The sequence below is a fragment of the Opisthocomus hoazin genome, chromosome Z, assembly GCF_030867145.1.
Source record: "Opisthocomus hoazin isolate bOpiHoa1 chromosome Z, bOpiHoa1.hap1, whole genome shotgun sequence".
NCBI lineage: Eukaryota > Metazoa > Chordata > Aves > Opisthocomiformes > Opisthocomidae > Opisthocomus > Opisthocomus hoazin.
The window spans coordinates 50605984-50624814 of NC_134454.1; the positions used below are offsets into that span (position 1 = coordinate 50605984).

At 37.4% G+C, this 18831-nt stretch overlaps 1 protein-coding gene across 3 annotated transcripts in view; it reads left to right on the top strand.

Moving 5' to 3' along the window:
• The window catches only part of LOC104331180 (TLE family member 1, transcriptional corepressor), an 84570-nt gene that overhangs the window by 40249 nt on the left and 25490 nt on the right, over positions 1-18831 (top strand). For 2 of the 3 annotated variants that reach the window (XM_075411707.1, XM_075411710.1), the window contains exons 7-13: positions 2366-2570; positions 3302-3318; positions 11764-11880; positions 14984-15037; positions 16550-16702; positions 17509-17653; positions 18371-18561. In XM_075411707.1, the coding sequence (XP_075267822.1) occupies positions 2366-2570; positions 3302-3318; positions 11764-11880; positions 14984-15037; positions 16550-16702; positions 17509-17653; positions 18371-18561 (882 nt within the window). The remainder of the gene's footprint in view (positions 1-2365; positions 2571-3301; positions 3319-11763; positions 11881-14983; positions 15038-16549; positions 16703-17508; positions 17654-18370; positions 18562-18831) is intronic. The other variant, XM_075411708.1, reaches the window with a different exon arrangement.

Below are 18831 nucleotides of genomic sequence, written 5' to 3' on the forward strand. Positions count from 1 at the left end.
ACAAGAATGGAAAGAATTTAACTTCATTTCCCTGCCTTGACCTCCCTATGCCCACACTGCAAAAGAAGCTAATTCAAGCTCGCTGTTGGAGAAGGGACTAGGTTTTTCACCACAAAACCAATTTGGAAGGGATAAATCAATTTTTGTTCTTAACCAATTGCACACCACAACTAGGTAATGGGGTGTGATAGTGCCCCTGGGGACAAGACCAATGCCGTGAATGCAGTACAGTGCTGCTGGTGCATGTTGTCTCATGGCTAGAGTGCAGATGACTGACCTGGCTTAAGTGGTCTACGACGAAGGGAACAACTAAGATACTCTCACTGTGAGAGAGCCTGCCAAAACATCAGGTTATCTCCTGATTTGAGGAAACATGCTGGAAACTACTAAAGTCTTGATCAAGTCTGTGTGAAGAGACATGTTCTCTTGCTCTTTAGAGGCTGGATCAAAAAAACTCAAAAAATCCACCAAAACTCTGCAGTCTTAATAAATGTACGTATTATAGTGAAGACCAGTAATGCTTTTTATGCAGCACCTGAAAATAAATTCCTGCTACATGGTGTGACAAAGATTTTGTAAACTTGTGACTTTATAGAATTGACTGAAGGGATTGTGCTAAATTTTAAGATTTGTCTTTTGTATCAAAAACAAGTAAATGATGCCTGCTTTACAGTTGGGACAGCAGAAAAGTGAAAAGTTAGCAGGTCCAGTCCAGAGTTCTTCAGTGTCAGTAACTTTTTCTACATAAAGTTATAAACAGCTCAAGGCATGTCTTGGGATGGGGTTATGAGAAATAAAACTATAGGGGAGTAGTAGTTGCCTAAATAGTAATAAATTGTCATTGAGATGCCAGTAGATGTTATGCAGGTATTGTTGACAGTTTGTCTTGAAGAGTTATGAGACCTATGGAAGCAGATAAAATATTTTTTGATTATTTTGAGTTGAGTTATTTTGTAGTAACTTGTAAAATATTGTGAGCTTTAGTCTAGGTGTGATTTCTGTATCTGTGAGCAGTACTGTAACAATTTTGCCTGCTCTTACAGGACCACTGGCATTCACCAGTTCAAACTCTCATGTCTGAACTCATCATGTTCAAACATTTCCTTATCTGTCCTCTCTCTGATCACATGAATTGAGTGGTACTCTAACTTTTTTTCATGGTGTCTTATCTTCAGCAGAGGGATGGCGGAGCATGGCCAAGGTAGAGAGGTTTGTTCTGTCTTTTTTGTTCTGTCCAGGCATAAGGAAGCAAGAAAGAGAAAAACTGTTTACCCGTAGCTGACTAAAGGGGAGCTATGACTAAGCTAAACATGGTTTTGAAGCTTAATTTTCTAGATAAGTCTGTGCTGAGCATTTTGGACAAATTAAATGGTTAGCTGCACTTGGAAAATATTAATAAAACCATAACAGCTTTACATAGAGATTATCTTAGTGTTTAAACTATGGGGAAGTCATTCCATTATAAGGACTGTGTTTCTAAAATTGCTTATGGCTTGTTTTGCCAGATTGGTTGCAGGGTCGTATGTCCACTCATTATGATATTGATCTTGCAAGCTGCTTTTGAAACAGATGGAGATATTTTAATTCATTAATACATGTTTCTTGTTGGGAATTCCATAACCTTATCGATGCTATCGGTAATACCTGGATTTTAAGCTCAAAGATGGTTCCTGAACACACTATTAATTTACGAATTTTTTTTTTCTTCAAAAGCTTGGCTAGAATAAAATACAATTTTATATTATACTATAACTACACTGAATATCAAATTAAGCAATTTTTTTTCAAAAGCTTCACTAGAATAAAATATAACTTTATATTATACTATTATACTATATTATAACTACACTGAATATGGAATTGAGCAATGTCGTTTAGATTTTTTTATTATTCAAAATAGAAACCTACTTACTGTTTTCAGTTGGGGGAAGAGAAGGGGGTGAGTTTAAATCAGTCTGCCAGTGAAACTTGTTTTTTTTCCCCAGAGCAGTGATGCTTATTTCTATAGAAAGGGAGAGGTATTCAGACCTGCTGCTGCTGTTTGTTTGTCACTGGTGATGCTGTGGCAGGCAGTAGTTGCCTGACACAACCTGTAGTAGTTGAACCTGTTCCTCAGGCTGCAGAACAGGTGTCGAGCTAGCCTTTTTTGGTGTATGGGACATAAGCAGAGCTGTCCACAAGCGACATCATGTAATGCAGTATGTATAGTGTGGTGGAACAAAGAGGAGAGGCTATATTTGAAAAAAAACCAAATAAATTAAAAAATTCACTGTTGATTCTCAGTAATTAACCAAACTTCTCCCTTCTCCTTTCCAAACTGTGGCATGCGTTGTTCTTCTGGGGATGATGATACCTCTGGGAACAGCAGCAGCAGTTGCAGGCTCAACATCTCTCCCATGGCCATGGACCACCAGTGCCTCTAACACCGCATCCATCAGGACTTCAGCCTCCAGGAATCCCTCCACTTGGAAGCAGTGCTGGCCTTCTTGCCCTTTCTAGTGCTTTGGGTGGGCAGTCTCACTTGGCAATAAAAGATGACAAGAAGCATCACGATGCAGAACACCACAGAGGTGAGAGGCATGGCAGGCCTGATTAGGACATTGTCAAATTTGCGCATTGCTGCAAATTATGTGCATCTCTAAAGATTTCAAGTTATATAGAATGAGAAAAAAGTGTTGACAAACTTAAAAATGTCTGCATATATACCACTGAAGCAAAATTCAGCTTGGAAGCTTTCAGTATTTTAAAAGGGGATAGCTAGGTGTCACCTGCTCTATAGTTTGCAGGGCATTTTGACATCCTGGTAAATGCTTAGTGGCCTGCACCGTATTGTGGAAAACTGTTATACTGCATAATGGGTAATTTTTTCAAAGAAAGTAATATTGTTAAATGGATGGGTGGGGAGGTAGGGGGTTGAGAAGTTAAATTTTGAAGTGAATGTGTTCAGACAAAAGATTTAGATAATTGCATCTGTTACTTTAGTTTCATAGGCTTAAATTCTAGTACGCAATTAAATATTGGGCAAAATTGCACTTGACTAATTTTTGAAAAGAAAATAATTTATTCTGTCATGAAATAAAACTAGGCTTTGTGTATGGTTAAACTGTAAGTCATGTTTACAAAATACTGTAATTTTCAGGAAATCACTGTATTAGGAATGTGCAATGACTTATATAAATAAAAGCCATTTTAAAACTGTTCGTGGCTTGTGTTCTAATTTTTTCCCCCCTTTTTTATTTCTGTTCTTGCCTCTGTGTCTGAACGGGCATGTCTGTGCGTTTCTTGATTACTGCGGGAGCAGACAGAGAGCCGGGCACAGTAAGTACCAACATACCTGCTAATGTTTCCACTTCTGCACAATGTAATAATCAAATGTTGCACTGTGTGTGTGTTTTGTCTTCCTTTTAGTCAGTTTCATAACACTAGGCATATGTGTTTACTGTTAAGATATCTCTTGGTTTGTGCAGAACACCAGGTCATTTGTTTGGAGGACTGTATGAATCAGGTTTGTTTCTGAGCAGAATAATTTTGGGGAAGCTTGAACTTTAGTTTTCTTATTGAGGGTGGGGTGGAAGCAGCAAATCAGAACCGTTGACTACAACTTCAAGTAGAACATTATTAGTAAAAGTTAAGATTTTTGCTGTAGGATTTTCAGAAATTAGAGTTGCAGAACAGGTGAGAAATTTAAAATTCATGTGTCATGATGGTGTTTGGCCCTAGGAGCTTAACTGAATCTGTTTAAGCTATAGTAATGTCTACTGCTCAATTTGTGCTTCAGGTGTAACTTACATAGCAACACTTTTTTTCACTTTAGACATGAGCTGTAATAGAATTGGTCTAAGACAATCTTATCTAAAAACCAGCCAAAGAACTACTTTGTTAAAGCTTTTTATACTGTTGTGTTTTGAGTGATATTACTGTATTAATCTCTTGGAGATGGGCATGTGCAAGTTTCATGTCATTTTAAGTAACAAAGCTAATTCTTCTTGTTGATGCCATAGGTGAATTTGAGCTCTATTTTGTTTCTTTTTCTCAATTAGAAAAGAGAAGAACCAGGAAAGGAAAAGTTATTTGACAGATATCTTTACAGAACTAAACTTCTGATTTTTATTTCTGCTTCCCTACCCCCTAATAGTAGGTCTTGACAATTATTTACTGGAAACTATCTGCGTATCTTTTTCGACAAGGTTTTTTGTTTCTAGATTACTAAGAAAACAGCATTCATTTCAGCTTGCTTAATGTTATCAATGACAGTGTAACTGTGGAAATAATTTTAAGGTGGGTTTTTTCTGAAGCTTCAGACTTACTAAGGACATATTTGTTTGAGTGATGTTAGTCAAGTGCAGGATTCTCAACAACTTCCCTTAAGAGCTAAGGAGCGAATTTTGCAGTGTATGTCTGTGTCCGTGTGCATATGCAGGTGGACATGTGGGAGTGGTGGCTTTGTGTTTTGCTTTGGTTATATTTCCTGTCCTTACTCTTCCCATCCTCTGCTGCCCTATCCGTTATGTACTTTGTCAGAGGGTTTTTGAGTTTAAAATCAGATGCTTCACATCGTCGTGAAATTTGGGACTTGGTATTCATCTTGTAGCTGAGAATAGTTCTTGCCTATGGAAGGAGGATTGTCCAAAAACTTAACATGGCTTTTGTGTTGTGGGAGATTTGCAATAGAACTTGTTTAGTTTGCTGTGGAGGTCAGTTTTATTTAATTGAAGTACATGAAATTGTCACTGCAGTTATGTCTGTCTGCAGATGTGTAACTCATGACTGCTTGGTTATTATCTGTAGTCGGCTTTTTTTATGGTGGGCTTACCACTAAATCACCCTTATGAAATAAAACCTCAGATTATTTAAAAGAACTTTGCTGTATGGTTAAATTGAGTTCAGGTTACTACACTATGGTGGCTATAGTTTCTTTTTGGTCCCAGTGGAGAATAATACTTAAAATTAAATTAAACTTTAATAGCTGAATACAGGTGAACTCAAAATTGAACTTAAAATTGTTTAAATACAGTGTTGCATTAGAATCGTGGCTTAACAGTAAACGAGATCTTGAGTGAAAGAATCATAATTCAAGTGATAGTCAAGTTCAAATCTGTGGCTAAAACGATCAGCTGGGAATGATTTGCTCTTTGGACTTCTCTGATTCTCTTATATTTTTAATGGATTTCTTTTAAATTTAAAATAGATATTTGAGGATGATATAAGGTTGGTCACAAGTCCCCAAGGCATACCAGCAGGTCGGTTCAATAGGCTGCCCAGGGAAGTGGTGGAGTCACCATCCCTGGAGGTGTTCAAAAAATGTGTAGATGTGGCACTTCAGGACATGGTTTAGCAGGCATGGTGGTGTTGGGTTGATGGTTGGACTTGATGATCTTAGAGGTCTTTTCCAACCTTAATTCTATGATTCTATCATTCTAATTATTACATGTGGTTCCACCAGAGCAGTAAACTCTTATCTGCAAATTACTTTATAACATCTGGGTCACCAAGATAAGATCACAGAGTAACATTTTAAGTGTAATGGTGCTGCCAGGAATCCTGACAACGGCTTGCTTCCATCATCCAAGACACCAAAACCAATGCTGTCTGTTAGTTACCTGAATTAACCATGATATTTGGTATAACTGTGCAGTTCTACTGTAGGATTTCCATCAAATATGTTACGTGTGACCTTCCAGTGTCATCAGTAGAAGCTGACAGCATTAAATGTGAAAGTTTGAAAGATTACGATTTAGTGCTTGCCTATTCAGTTTTGAATTGAGTTTTTTTGACATAACTTTGAGTTGAAGCATATTGTGGCATATTATTTGGTCATACTTATCTTTTAAATGAGATCTGGTTTTATTTTTTTGAAGTCTCCTTTGGCAAATAAGCAATCACAAGTTTTATGTATTGTATGTTTAGAAATACATCATAATGCGGTGAGATTCATGTATTTATAAAGGAACATATAGTGATTTCATTATTCTTGATTGTAATCAGTGTCCATTTCACTTTTGCTGTACCTAAATGACAAGGGATACATTTTTCTTTTTTACGTTACTTAAAGTTTCGGGAAGTAAAATGAAGTTCTTTGTGAATGCATGTTTGTGAATTACATAACATTTAAGTTAGTAATAATAGTATGCTTCATACATCAGCTGCTAAGGTTATTTGGTCAAAATTAAATGTAGGACTACATGGGTAATGGCAGGTGGATTTTGGCTGATGTAGCTCTAACCATACAAAACTGGGTCGTGCTGTTGTGGGAGTGCGGGCAGCCCTAAAATTGTGACACAGTCTGGCTCCAGGTAATGAATCCAGGCAAAGTGAGTTTTGCAGCTGAAGCTTAATAAAGTTTTGGGATACATCAATACAAAAACGTTTATGTCCACTTTTCTTCTGTTGGAAACATACTGGCAACATTTTTCAAACTCATCTTAGGTGTTCATTTATCACTTGTCTTCCGATACACTGTTTGGACAGCATAGAAATGCAGATGTTCTGAAGTGCTGTATTGTATCAATAATTTTTAGACCGTGAAATCTGACTTGATTGTGTGCTTGGGATTTACATTAAGGTTGATGTTTGTCTTTTGTCCTCATGAAAAACATCAAGCTTGTTTTTCAGTACTTAGCAAGTAGTCATAAATGTTCAAATAATTTTTTTGGTCTTCATTATTAAGCATAAATGTTGCTGTTGTTTTGTAAAGCAAATGCTCTTTTCTTAACAGCAGAAAAATATTCTGTGTCTTTAGGTCTCTGTGTTATTCTTTCTCTTCCAGTCATGGAGAAAAGGGGCATGCACAATTACTTACTACTTTTTGGTTGAATTTTGGTTGAATTTGTATCCAAGCTGTTTGTTTCGTGTTTTATTTCTTTCAAGTGGAAGAGAAAAATCATAAAAAGGAGTGTTATGAAAATATAGGGTACTCTTCAGTGTAGAACATGTATGCTTCTTGGCCTTTGTGAAGAAAGTATTATTTTCCATTATATAGTTCATAATCAAGAAATCTGAATTTCTGTAATCAGTTATATGTTTTATTTTTACTTGCTCTGTCAACTGAAAAATAAGTAAAATCTTACAGTCTTTATGGATGCAAACCACAAATTAGCTTTCGCGGGAGTTACTCTCACAGTAGAGCTGTGGGGTGCTGCATTGCAGTTTAGTTTGTAGCTGATACAAAGCAGCATGAGGCTGCTGATGAAGGACAAGAGGAGTGGGGTAGTCTGATATAAACTCTTATGATTCTGACAAGCATTAGCTAGAAAATATTGAAGTCAACAGAAGCCTCATTCTCTGTTAATGTCTCCTGATTATTGATTCAATGTGGAGAGTGATTCTAATCCATGTAGGCTTCTAGATTTCATTGTTCCTAATATGAACATGCTAGTCTAAATATAACTTAAAATGGTGGGCAAAAAGAAGGCAGAGTCGGTAGCTTTCCATCACCAGTAATTTAAAACAAAACCTACTGACATTAGAAGTCAACTTTTGGGTTGTTGATATGTGTTTTCAAGAAGCATATTCGACAAATGGAAGTTAATGATTCTTGAGTTGATGAGTGCCATCTTCTTGTGCCTTGCTGAGGGATCATTAAGCACTAGTCCCTCTTCCAATGTCCACTGTGTACCTATCAATAAGTCCTTGCAGTGAGCAGTGGGACTGCTGAGCAACTGATGGTTGTAGGTCACACAGATGTTAGACTTTATCCTGTTTTGCCTGCTCAACAAGGGGTTGTGTTTGTTCCTGTCTATGCATGGTTATCTGTAGATAGCACTTGTGTGTGGTGCAGCAGCATTAGTCCAATGTAGTGGTTAAATAAACACAGTGGCCCTGCTTGGTGATAGGAGGAAGCACAAGTTGTCAGCTGTAGTAACTGGCTGTAATGGCCAGGTGGGTGCAGTTGATTTGGATGTACAGTGAGTCAGTGAATGGCCAAGCACAGGGCAAGTGTGCATCTTCAGGAGGGAGGAGGAGACCAGCACTAAAGCAGATCTTAACTGGGACGAGGTGTAGCTGAACCATGAGCACAGATGTGATGTAAATACTGTTACTTAATTGCTGCAATAATCAGCATAAAATTAATTGTCAGTTCTGTATGTTCTAGTGAGTTGTTTGTGCTGTTGTAACTGGGGCTAAATGAGATACTGTGGCCTCTGAGTCTGTGCCTCTGGCACATGTACTTGTGGTTTGGAAGTAGTTCCTGTGGGGAAGAGCATGGCAGTCGAAGAAGTGCATTTGAATAATGGGTGTTATATTTGTAATAGGGAACTTACCTTCTCTGTGTGCATCATGACTAGGTTTTCGTTTCACATTTGCTCCTGGTGGTTTCATTGTTTAACTTTTGCTGGCAGCAAAATTGCTGCAGGATCCCACGTTGACTGTTACACAGCCCTTACGCAATCTGGTAACTGACAGGAAACGGTGCTATGTTAAGCTTTTTTGTTCTTTTGGGACTTATTTGAAGAAAAGGGGTTGATGTGGATAGATTCTGAATTATCAGGAGAAAAAAAACACATTACATAAAATGGATTTTGACCATTTGTTCTGATGTGAGATTCATGATTTACAGATGTTGCATTGATAATCCCTAAGAAATTGAAGTCCTAATATGAAAGCAAGGATTACCCTCAATTATGCATCTAGTCTGAAATGAAGACAAAATGAAAACAGTTGTCATGCAGTTTCTCTTTAGGAAATCAACTATGCATATATATATCTTTTTGCCCTTTTTGTACAAACTGATTATTATTGAAGATAAATCCCAACTGAAAATATCTGTGGCATTATTGAAAAAATTATATAAATATTATAGCTAAAATATAAATGCTTGTCCTATTTTTGAAAGTAAGTCACTTGTTACTAGGCCTGGTAGATGAACTAAACAGGTTGGTTTGTTTTTTTTAAAGAGAAGATAAGGAGAAGCTCTATCGTTGTGAAGCTGTTGCTGCTTGACAGTGAACATGTAGCAAATATTAACTCTACCAGAGCTGAAATGAGGAAAGGTGGCTTTTAGTAGGCTTTCCTCAATGTGGCCTGAACCTTAACATTATGTCAGTAAGAGATGACAGTAGCCGAAGGCATATATGATCATCTCTCTCCCAGTTCCTGGATTTTCATTTATTTCCTTTGATACCTTAGTGATCTGGATCTACCATATGCACTACTTAAAAAGATCTGTATTTTCATATTGTTGAACGAAATCTTACACAGTTTGTTGTTTGAATTATGGTAGTAGGTTATACTAGCAAGCTATGTTTTCATCAAAAGTTGTTTTTTCCCTAATTTTAGCCACAATTGTTAGAATTCCCTTGTTCTCCTAAGGGAAACAAGACGGTAACTTTAATTATTAAGTTTACTGTTAAATTTTGTCAAAGTAACAGCATGATCTTATTCTAAACTGCCAGTATAGCCATTGTGAAATAAGCTGCTCTATAACAGCTTCTAGCATGGATGCTCTGATTCCAGAGAACAGTGCTTTAAATGAATGCGGTAAGTTAGAGAAAGGCAGTGTAAATATGAGCACAGGGGAGACATTTAGTGGAATAGGCTTGTGAGGAGTGTAGATTATTATAATCATATGTTTATGTGATAAGTAAGCCATCAGTCGTTTGAAAAAAAATCACATCTAAGAATCTATCTTTAGCATTTAGGAGACAGTGGGAGTTAGGTATACCTAAGAGTTCCTAGGTGTGCTGCACAGTATTGAAATTCTGCAAGACAAACTGTGCAGAATATTGTCAGCACTGTTTAGGTAGACTTTACATTAAACCAGAAAAAAATACCAGCTTTTGTAGTTGTACATATTGATGCCAAAATTTGCAAGCTGTTCCCTGCACTTCTGTGAAATAACTTCAAATAACAGGGTTGCTAAATTTTCCCAGCTGCTGCCCCTTTGCCACATTTCCATTATTCACACTTAATTTTGGCAATTTAAAATGAGAAACTTAGTTTATTCACTTTACTACATTTGCCTTCATTGTTTTCTTCTAAGCTCTTCAGTAGTAAAATGGGGGGTGTTTTAATGATTTTTGTTAAGGGAAGTGTCTCTTTCCTCAAGGAGGAAAGTCATTTGCTGTGCTGAAATCTGTGGTCGAGTTTGAATGGACAGCTTGCAACTTCAGCTTAAGATGTTTCTAGTGCTGAAGACATGATTCAATATTAAAATGTCGAAGATGGGTTTTAATGTTTTTCGTAGTAGTGAATTCCTGAGTTTGTGTGCATCTGGGAGGAGATGAGGGGTTAAATTCAGACTGTCTTTGTCGAGGTAATTAGTTCAGTGATCCAACAAGCCCACTTTTTAGCTGCAAAACATTTCAGTAAAGACATTATTTTGAGCTTCTTCATACTGAATTTCATTAAACACTCCTATATGCTTTATGTAAGCCCCCAGGCATTTGTTTAGCATGAATAGTCAGGAATAAAAGAGCTTAGAGTTGGCTTTAAAGTGCAGCTTCTGAAGTAGGAAAAAGAGGATTCAGATTACCCTATGTATCTTGTTCTCCTTGGGACTAGTGTCTGAGCAAACTACCGTGATGTCATCAGGTTTGCAAAGGGAAGCCATTCAGTGCACAGTTAGTGTATGCTTATGATATATTAAGAGTAAATATCTCTGGCTCTTGGGTAGATCTAAGTATTTCCTTTGAGGGCTTACACTTACAGTGTATATATGTGGTTAATAGGCTTTTCTCTTGAGAGATTGCATGTAAATACGTATTTGCTTATATATTTACTTGACCATTTATTTATGTAAGCATGTACTTGGCTTTTGGGAACTAAGCTTACCAGGTCTTTGTGAAAGAAGTTTTATTCTCAACTCATTCAGTATTGTTCACAGCATTAACACATCACTGAACAAATTGCCCTTTTGCATATGCTAATCCTGCACTTAAAAGAACTAATTGTAACACGTTTTAATGCTTTAGTTGGAACCGAGATGGAGATGGGAATCGCAGTGGTGTCAGATTGTCATGTGACTGAAGAATGTCTAAAATGCCTTTCTCTTTGGGTCAACAGTTCGTACTTAGCATAGCTTAGCATGAATGAAAGCAGTCCATGTAGTTTGAGGAAAAGATTAGTCTTTGCTTTTTCTCTTGTGTGTGTGTACGTTGGCCTCAGTTTTTCAGATCAAGTCTGATTAAACAACACTTTAACCTTAATTTCACACCGGTAGTGAATGTTATGCATGGAGTAGAAATATTTGATCTTTGTTTGCAATACATTTGTTGAAGGCATCCAGTTGGTGCTTACTGCAGCTAACAAATAATTACTGCATAACCTTATTTGATAAATATTTGTCATTTTAGGAGTTAAAGGCAAGTTGCTGTATATCTATCTATGCCTGCAGGTGTAGATAAACCAAAGCCTCATTTATTTATGGTGGCCAGAAGTGGGCAATGAGTCAGATTATACTTAGTAAGTCTTTTTTTATGATATGGAGTCTATATATTAAAAAAAAAAAATAATTGTTACCTGCTCATGAATAAACAGTAAGCTTGCTTCTCCTAAACAACAAATTCAGTTGAATTAATTAGTTCAATAGATGGTGACTGACGAGTGAACTAAACTTTTGATAAGTTGAACAATGAAAAGCCAAGCTGCTTGGAATGCATGAAGCTGTACATGTTCACATGGAGGACTTTGAGTTGAATTAAATGGAATGAAGGACTATGTAGGTATAACATTTCTAAAGCGTGTCAGATCCAGTTTGAGTTTTTAAGCATATATGAAGGAATCTTGAAATGAATTTTTAATTCACCTTGGTTTTTGTCTTTACAGAGTAATTCTCTGTTGGTCCCAGACAGTCTGCGAAGCACAGATAAACGCAGGAATGGCCCTGAATATACCAATGACATCAAAAAGAGAAAGGTGGATGATAAGGATTCCAGCCACTATGTAAGCAAATATGTGTCAAAGAAATGATTAATTTATTTGTACATACTGTGCTTGTATGAGGAGTTAAGAGTTGTTAAGAACAAGGCAATGTGTTTCCTATGGCTGATGCAGTACACAAATATATGTGCCAGAGAAACCATTGTTCATGTTATGGGAAGAGTAGTGACTTAGTAGTTTGGCTATTGTCAAGTAATACTCTTCAACAGGGAATAATGAGTCAGGAGTAACTGAGATTCACAAGTGTTCTGGGATGTTTCTCAGAGTTTGAGCAAGAGGTCCCTTCTGGACTGCTCTAAAACCCGCTGGTTTGTTTGAAATGGAAGATTTTGTTGATTTGGGGGCTTTTAGTACATTTTTTTGATACTAACTTGCTATATTGAGTAATAGTTACCATTGCAGATTGCATATGTTATAAGGCCGTACCAACTTACTAAAGTTTGCTTTTGGTTGATAATGGCAATTTCAGCAGAAAGCGAACTGAAACACAAAAAATTCACGGTTTGTGTTCTGCATTTTTGACTAGCTTGCTTGTTGCTTGGTTTCAAAGAGGCACTTCAGTACAACAGTGTGGCATACATGAACCTCGGAAGGTTCACATAGGCTTTCAACTTCAAGTATAAATGCTCAGCCATATCACAGGATGATACTGGAACAGGCTTTAGAGTTTAGGAATGGTGTGAAAGAGTACTGCAAAGCAGAGCTTAAATCTAACAGAAGATACTATTCTTTGACATAGCAATAAAGTTTTAGTCTGTGGCAAATTGCCTGGTTTATATGATTCCAATCACTACTTACTTCCTGGTTGCTGAAAACCAGGAGAAAATCAGGTGCCACTGTATTTCCTCAGTATTTGGTAGGGTAATTTCTCCCCGCTTGGACCCAGAATGTCTCTTAGCAGCTATTGGTTATCCCTGGAGCTACTGACAGTAGATGGAGTTACTTTCCCCTTTCTGCACATTGTGGTGGTGTATTACTGTTACGGTTTTGCAAGTTGCATTTCCACTGCTTTCTAATAATCTTCTTTTGATTACAGGAGGGTTTAGCAAAGTTCCCCATATTACCCCCTCAACTTTGAGGTTTTGATAGTGTATGGGCGTTTTTCATTTTAAATATTTGAAGATTAAGCATTCTTAAGTTACATTTGATATATAAAAAAAGGAAGAAAAAGCTTAACTTTCTTGTTTTTCTTGTATTTCTACTGGAAAGAAATGCAAGGATATTATTGCACTGTAGAAGCAGTTTTTAATCCACATTTTGAATGTGTTATTCTGTTAGCTTGAAATGAATTTTACAGATAAAGGCAGCATAAAAATAAAGAATTCAGCAAAACAAGGATTTGAAAGTTGTGACTATTCTAACCTGGAAGATGATCTTTCTTTTTAAAGGTTCCCTGATTCTGCAAACACAGAGTTGCTGATTTTGAGGTCATTTTAGATGAGGCCATTGTAGGGACAAGGAAGTACTGCTTTTGTCAGAAGGGACATGAAGGAGTTGTAGGAATTTTTGCTTTTCGAAATCAGATGCAAAATGCAATTTTTGTTTTCTTTTTGACTTGTGACTAACTTTCATGTTAGGACCTGTATAGTTTCAACTTATGAGTTTGTTAGTGAGGAGAATTTTCTATTAATAGTACCTATAGGAGGTGTCATTTATAGTCCCAGAAAAATTCTGTTTCTCAAGATGACAAAGTCAGTGGACTGTACTTAATCATTTCTTGGCAGCTATTTTTGCCCTGCTGAGGGGTGGTATTTCTGGTGAATAAATGTCCCACCTACTGTGCTACCACATGGTCAAATGTATTCTAACCTATTCTTGCCTTATGGGAGCTTCATACTTTTCGAAAGGTGGCAGATAACCAGGTCTGAAGCTTTACTGTTCCTTTTTTTGCACCCTTTGGCTGGACAACTTCCTGAGTCGCAAACAGAGCCACCATTGTTTCTTCAGTGGCACTCTTAGGTCCCAAATATGTTTATTTCTTGGAGCAATATTCAGCTGCTAAAGCAGAAGGGAAGGGTTGAGACTATCTGTTGGGTTTTTATTTGAGTATTGGATTTGTTTTTTTGGGTTTTTTACCATTTATGGCCTGAAGTGACAGGAAGGAACTGGTGTTTTACTTTCTGTCTGCCAGTGTTAAGTGTAATAGCCTAGACACTTTGAAAGCAAGAGATGAGGGACAGTTTGAGCAATCTTGTATGCCCGATTTGTTTGCCTAGAAACTCTTTAACTAAAAAGTATTCTTATTGGAAGAGTCAAACTTGCCCACACAAAAAGTTTAAGTTTCGTCATTCACTTGATTTTGTTAGGTTTTGTTTTTGAATCAAGACTCATCTTCTGGCTGAACCACTGTGGTGCACTACAGAAATCACTAGACCACTGTCTATCATAGAATGTGTGTCGTGGGGCATCCCAGCCCATTCTGGAGATAGGGACCAGGAGGCAATTGAGTAACAGCTATCATGAAGCACTAGAACAGTGCAGGTGAACACAGTTTTATGTGAAACAGTCAAAATGAAGCTTGACAAGTCACAGTAAAACATTTCCATTTAAGAATGTTGAAGTATTTTGGTTTTCTTAGGCAGAAATGTTGAAATGCCTTGCCATTTCTGAAGCTTCTTCTTCCCTAAAACATTCCTTTCTGGAAAAGGAGAAAAATTGTCCTGTCATTTTCAGGAAGCTGATTCATCAAGCAAATGTTAGAAAGCTCCAGTTTTTTGAGATCTGTTGCTTTTTTAGGTATGCACAAGAAGTAATTTCTGTAAGATTAACACGTAAGATTAGCATATGAACAGAATTAGTTTCTCTTTTAGGAGTAGTGATAACACTGTTTGTGACGGTAATGAGGAGCGGTTTTGGACCTGCTTGCACTGATGGTGAGACCACCACCTTTCAACGAGTTCTACTTCATTGGGGTTTTGTTATTGAAGCAGAAATAAGGTGGTGTTTTTCTGTTCTCATTGTTTTCCCTATTGCTAATAAGTTAATGAAAGGCTGTTTGCTTTTTGTTTAGGAAAAACAAAACATGTCTGAGTAGATGCGTAGTCTTTCTCTCTGGGCTCTTAATGTACTGATTGAAATGAACACTATATTTATTTATTTTTAATAGGACAGTGATGGGGACAAGAGTGACGATAACTTGGTTGTAGATGTATCCAATGAGGTAAATTTTTTCATTTTTGTAGTCTTGACGTTTGCCCAAAGGTTAAAGGAAAAGTGCATTTAGATGTTAGAAGAAAAAGAATCCTCTGTGTGGATATGTTAAAATATTCACAACTTGTCATTTTTGTTAGTACTGCAGTTACTGTGTTTTCTCAGCTTTATCTGGTTGCCCTCTCGGCTTTTTCTTCTGCTGCTTTGTCCAGGTCTGTTCCCTCTGCAGTGATGTTCTGATGCTTGACAGCTGCTCTGTAGTGGTGAGAGTCGTGGTGAAATACAGGTGGAGGGCTGAGGTTTTCAAATTACTGTCTTCAAATGAAAAGGGAAGACAATGCCTAACCTTGTATTTAATAGTAGGATTATTATTAAAAACGTTTTTGGTACCTTAAAAATTAATAGTATTTTAATAGTCTGTGTTAAAGACAGCATTTTCCAGAAATGTTTGGTTTTTAGAATGAAGTCAGAGTGAAGTCAGTCAATTCACAAAATTTTCCAGATGTTGTAGCCACCTTTTTTCTCCAGAGCAGAAATTTGGCAGTGGCATCAAGGTCAAGGGATGGGTCTTCCCTTTTCTTCATCTTTTACTTCATACAACAAAGGCATTTAGGAAGCCTGAATGTGGTAGCGAGGTTCTTCTGCTCTGTGAAAAGCACAGGGAGAGAAGCTGACAAAGAACAAGTGTCTCCAGCAGCTCCAAGTGCCCAAAGTGCTACCAGTCAGGCAGAAAAATGGGTATCCAACCAGGGATTTCAGTAATCCTGTCAGAAGCCCTGCTTACGGTGAAGCTGCTCAATAATCGATTGTAGACTTAGTGCCCTCTTGTGAGGACTTCTTCCTCCCTGTTGCTGTTCTTATGAGCCAAAGCAGCATGGAGAACCTGCAGAGCTCTAAAGGCACTGTGGCTTGCTGGCATGGCTATTTCAGGTTAAAGTAAATGCAGCAAGTGCCTCTGCAAGAAAGATAGGTAATCACCTGAAAGGTGATTTAATTTTTTCCTGTAGATTGAAGTAATTAAGCAATTAGAGGTGGTATTTAGAAAGAAGTGACAGGTTCTATGGCATATAAAATAAAGCACATGTATTTATCTCTTCTTCTGAAGACAGAGATGAGCAAGGTTTGTATGGCCTAAAAGAGATTACTGAAATGTTTGTTGTTGCTAGCATCGGGTGGAGTATATACATGGAAAAACCAGTGTAAACTTACTGTAGTTACTGTCTTTCTTGCTCTTATATTGTGTGTGCTTGCCTTAGTTTGTATTTAGGTATACTTAGATTGCAAACTCTATGCCTGGAAACAGTTTATGATTCTGTAGTAAAAACCATATTGTTTACTATATGAACTTATGTCTCTAAATCGATGAAGGAATTTCAGCCTTTTCTATAGAGATAACAGTGTCTTGTCACTTGAACTTGCTACTTAAATTTTTCTGGCTTTTTTTCTCATAGACTCCTTAGTGGTGTTTGTGTACCAACCCATGACAGTATTCTGTGCTGTTCTCCCCTTCCCATTGTTTTAGGATCCTTCTTCTCCAAGGGCAAGTCCCACTCATTCACCACGTGAAAACGGTATAGATAAAACCCGCCTGCTGAAGAAAGACGCCTCTAGTAGTCCAGCATCTACGGCCTCTTCAGGAAGTTCCACTTCCCTCAAATCCAAAGAAATGAGTATGGTGGGTAGCAGTCTGTTATCCAGATAAATGCTGTTCTTTCTTGTAATCTCTCCATTCTCCTGCAACTACTTGGGGCAGAAAGTATGTCACTTTAAAAATCTGAAGCTGAAATAGACGACTGTTTTTCCAGACCTTTATAGTATTACTCAGCTTTCCTCCTCAGCAATATTTGTTACTTCATTTTGATGTCTTGTATTTCCTACATTTCTGTCAAATGCGTTGCAAATTTGCTACAAAGTACAAAAGTTGCTGAAGTATTGTTTATTTTTTCTTGAACAATAGCTTATGGTTTAACATAGTCTATATATAGTCGCCAAGAATTCCTGCAGGCTTTTGTCAGAGTCTTCTAAATAAGCTGTTACTCTTTGAAGACTTTTCCTGTAGTATCACTAATAATTTGATCAGATTCTCTGTATCTTTTGTCACATTTTTTGACACTATCAGCTATAATGGTGTTTTGGTTTTGTACTTAGATTTGCTGTTTCCAGTAATAATTGAGACAGTAATTATATCAAGCGAAAACAATTTGGTGATGCATGCTGTATTGTCCTGAAAATTAACTTGGGTGTTTTTTTTCCATGCCAATGGAAGAAGCAAAAATAACTTTCTATGTTTCTTATTTTAATTTTGGCAGTAATCAAAAAGGTCAGCATTTCTCAAGTTAGTTGTCAGCATTGCATGGATTTACGGAAATTGGCTGAGGGACTAGATGCTAGGTGCCCAACATCCCAGCTGCTGTTGTGATAAATTGTATAATATGGCATGGATTAAAAATAATACTCATTTAATTTATTTAATGATACCAGCATGAAAAAGCCAGCACGCCTGTTCTGAAATCCAGCACACCAACTCCTCGAAGTGATGTGCCAACCCCAGGCACTAGCGCAACACCAGGACTTCGTCCAGGCCTTGGCAAGCCTCCAACAATGGACCCTCTGGTTAACCAAGCTGGTAATGCATTACCTCACGTGTTTTTATGGTTCCAAAATTAATCTTTTTTTATGTATGTAGTTCTGTGTGAATGTTAACTAAATGTATTGCTTTGTTCTTGATATCAAGAGAGGGCTTAATGAGAAGCAGATGTTTGGATTATCAAGAGTTTGACTATCTTTCTATCTTTTATCCCTCTTTGTTTACTTTTGTCTTTATCTTTTTTGCAAATAATCCAGAGACTGAATACAATATAAAAAGACTTCGCAGAAGTTTATGTACTTATTCTGAATACAATCTCTCCTCCAGCTTTTTGTCTGAGTCTACTAATACATGCTGCAGTGTAAATCTTGACAAATGCAGGGGGAAGTTTACTTTTGCTATTCAGCCGGTACAGCACAGTTGCTTCAGACATGAGCTGTGTAAACCATGTCTGTCAGCTTTACTGCTTAATTTGGCAAAGGAGAGATAAGTGTAAACAGGGAAATATTACAAAAATGGAAATAGGTAATGCTAGAAGAGATTGTTAGAAGTAATCAGCAAGTTCAGACTTCAGTAGATCTTATTTACACTGAGTGAAAAGAGGCGGTGGTACTGATAAAATATGGCAGTGTTTCTTGGTGGTGTGTGTACATATGTAGAGGGGAGTATTGGGTATTGTAGGGGAAAACAAGGGCTGTTTTCTTCCCTGTATGCAGGAGTGTATAAATAAAACTACTTGCTCTCGTTATTCTGTAGCTGCAGGTTTGCGGACACCGTTGGCAGTACCAGGACCATACCCTGCTCCATTTGGAATGGTACCTCATGCTGGCATGAATGGAGAGTTAACCAGTCCAGGGGCAGCCTATGCCAGTCTGCACAATATGTCACCCCAGATGAGTGCTGCTGCTGCTGCAGCTGCTGTGGTTGCCTATGGAAGATCTCCTATGGTAGGCCATACGTTGCATGCAATCTCAGTCCTGTGAGTTGTGGTTCACTGAGAAGAGCTATACGCTTCATTTAGCACTGTCAGTTTCCTAAGTTGCAACAGCGCCAGAGGCTGGGCAGCTTCACTGTGTTGCTTTGCTTTGCTGCGTGGTTAGACAAACAAATTTGCACCTTGAAAATGAAGAATTTTGGTGTGTCTGTATATGTTTCCTTTTTTCCTCACCTTCATCAGTGCTTTGAGTGATAAATAAATGCTGAAAAAAATAATTTAT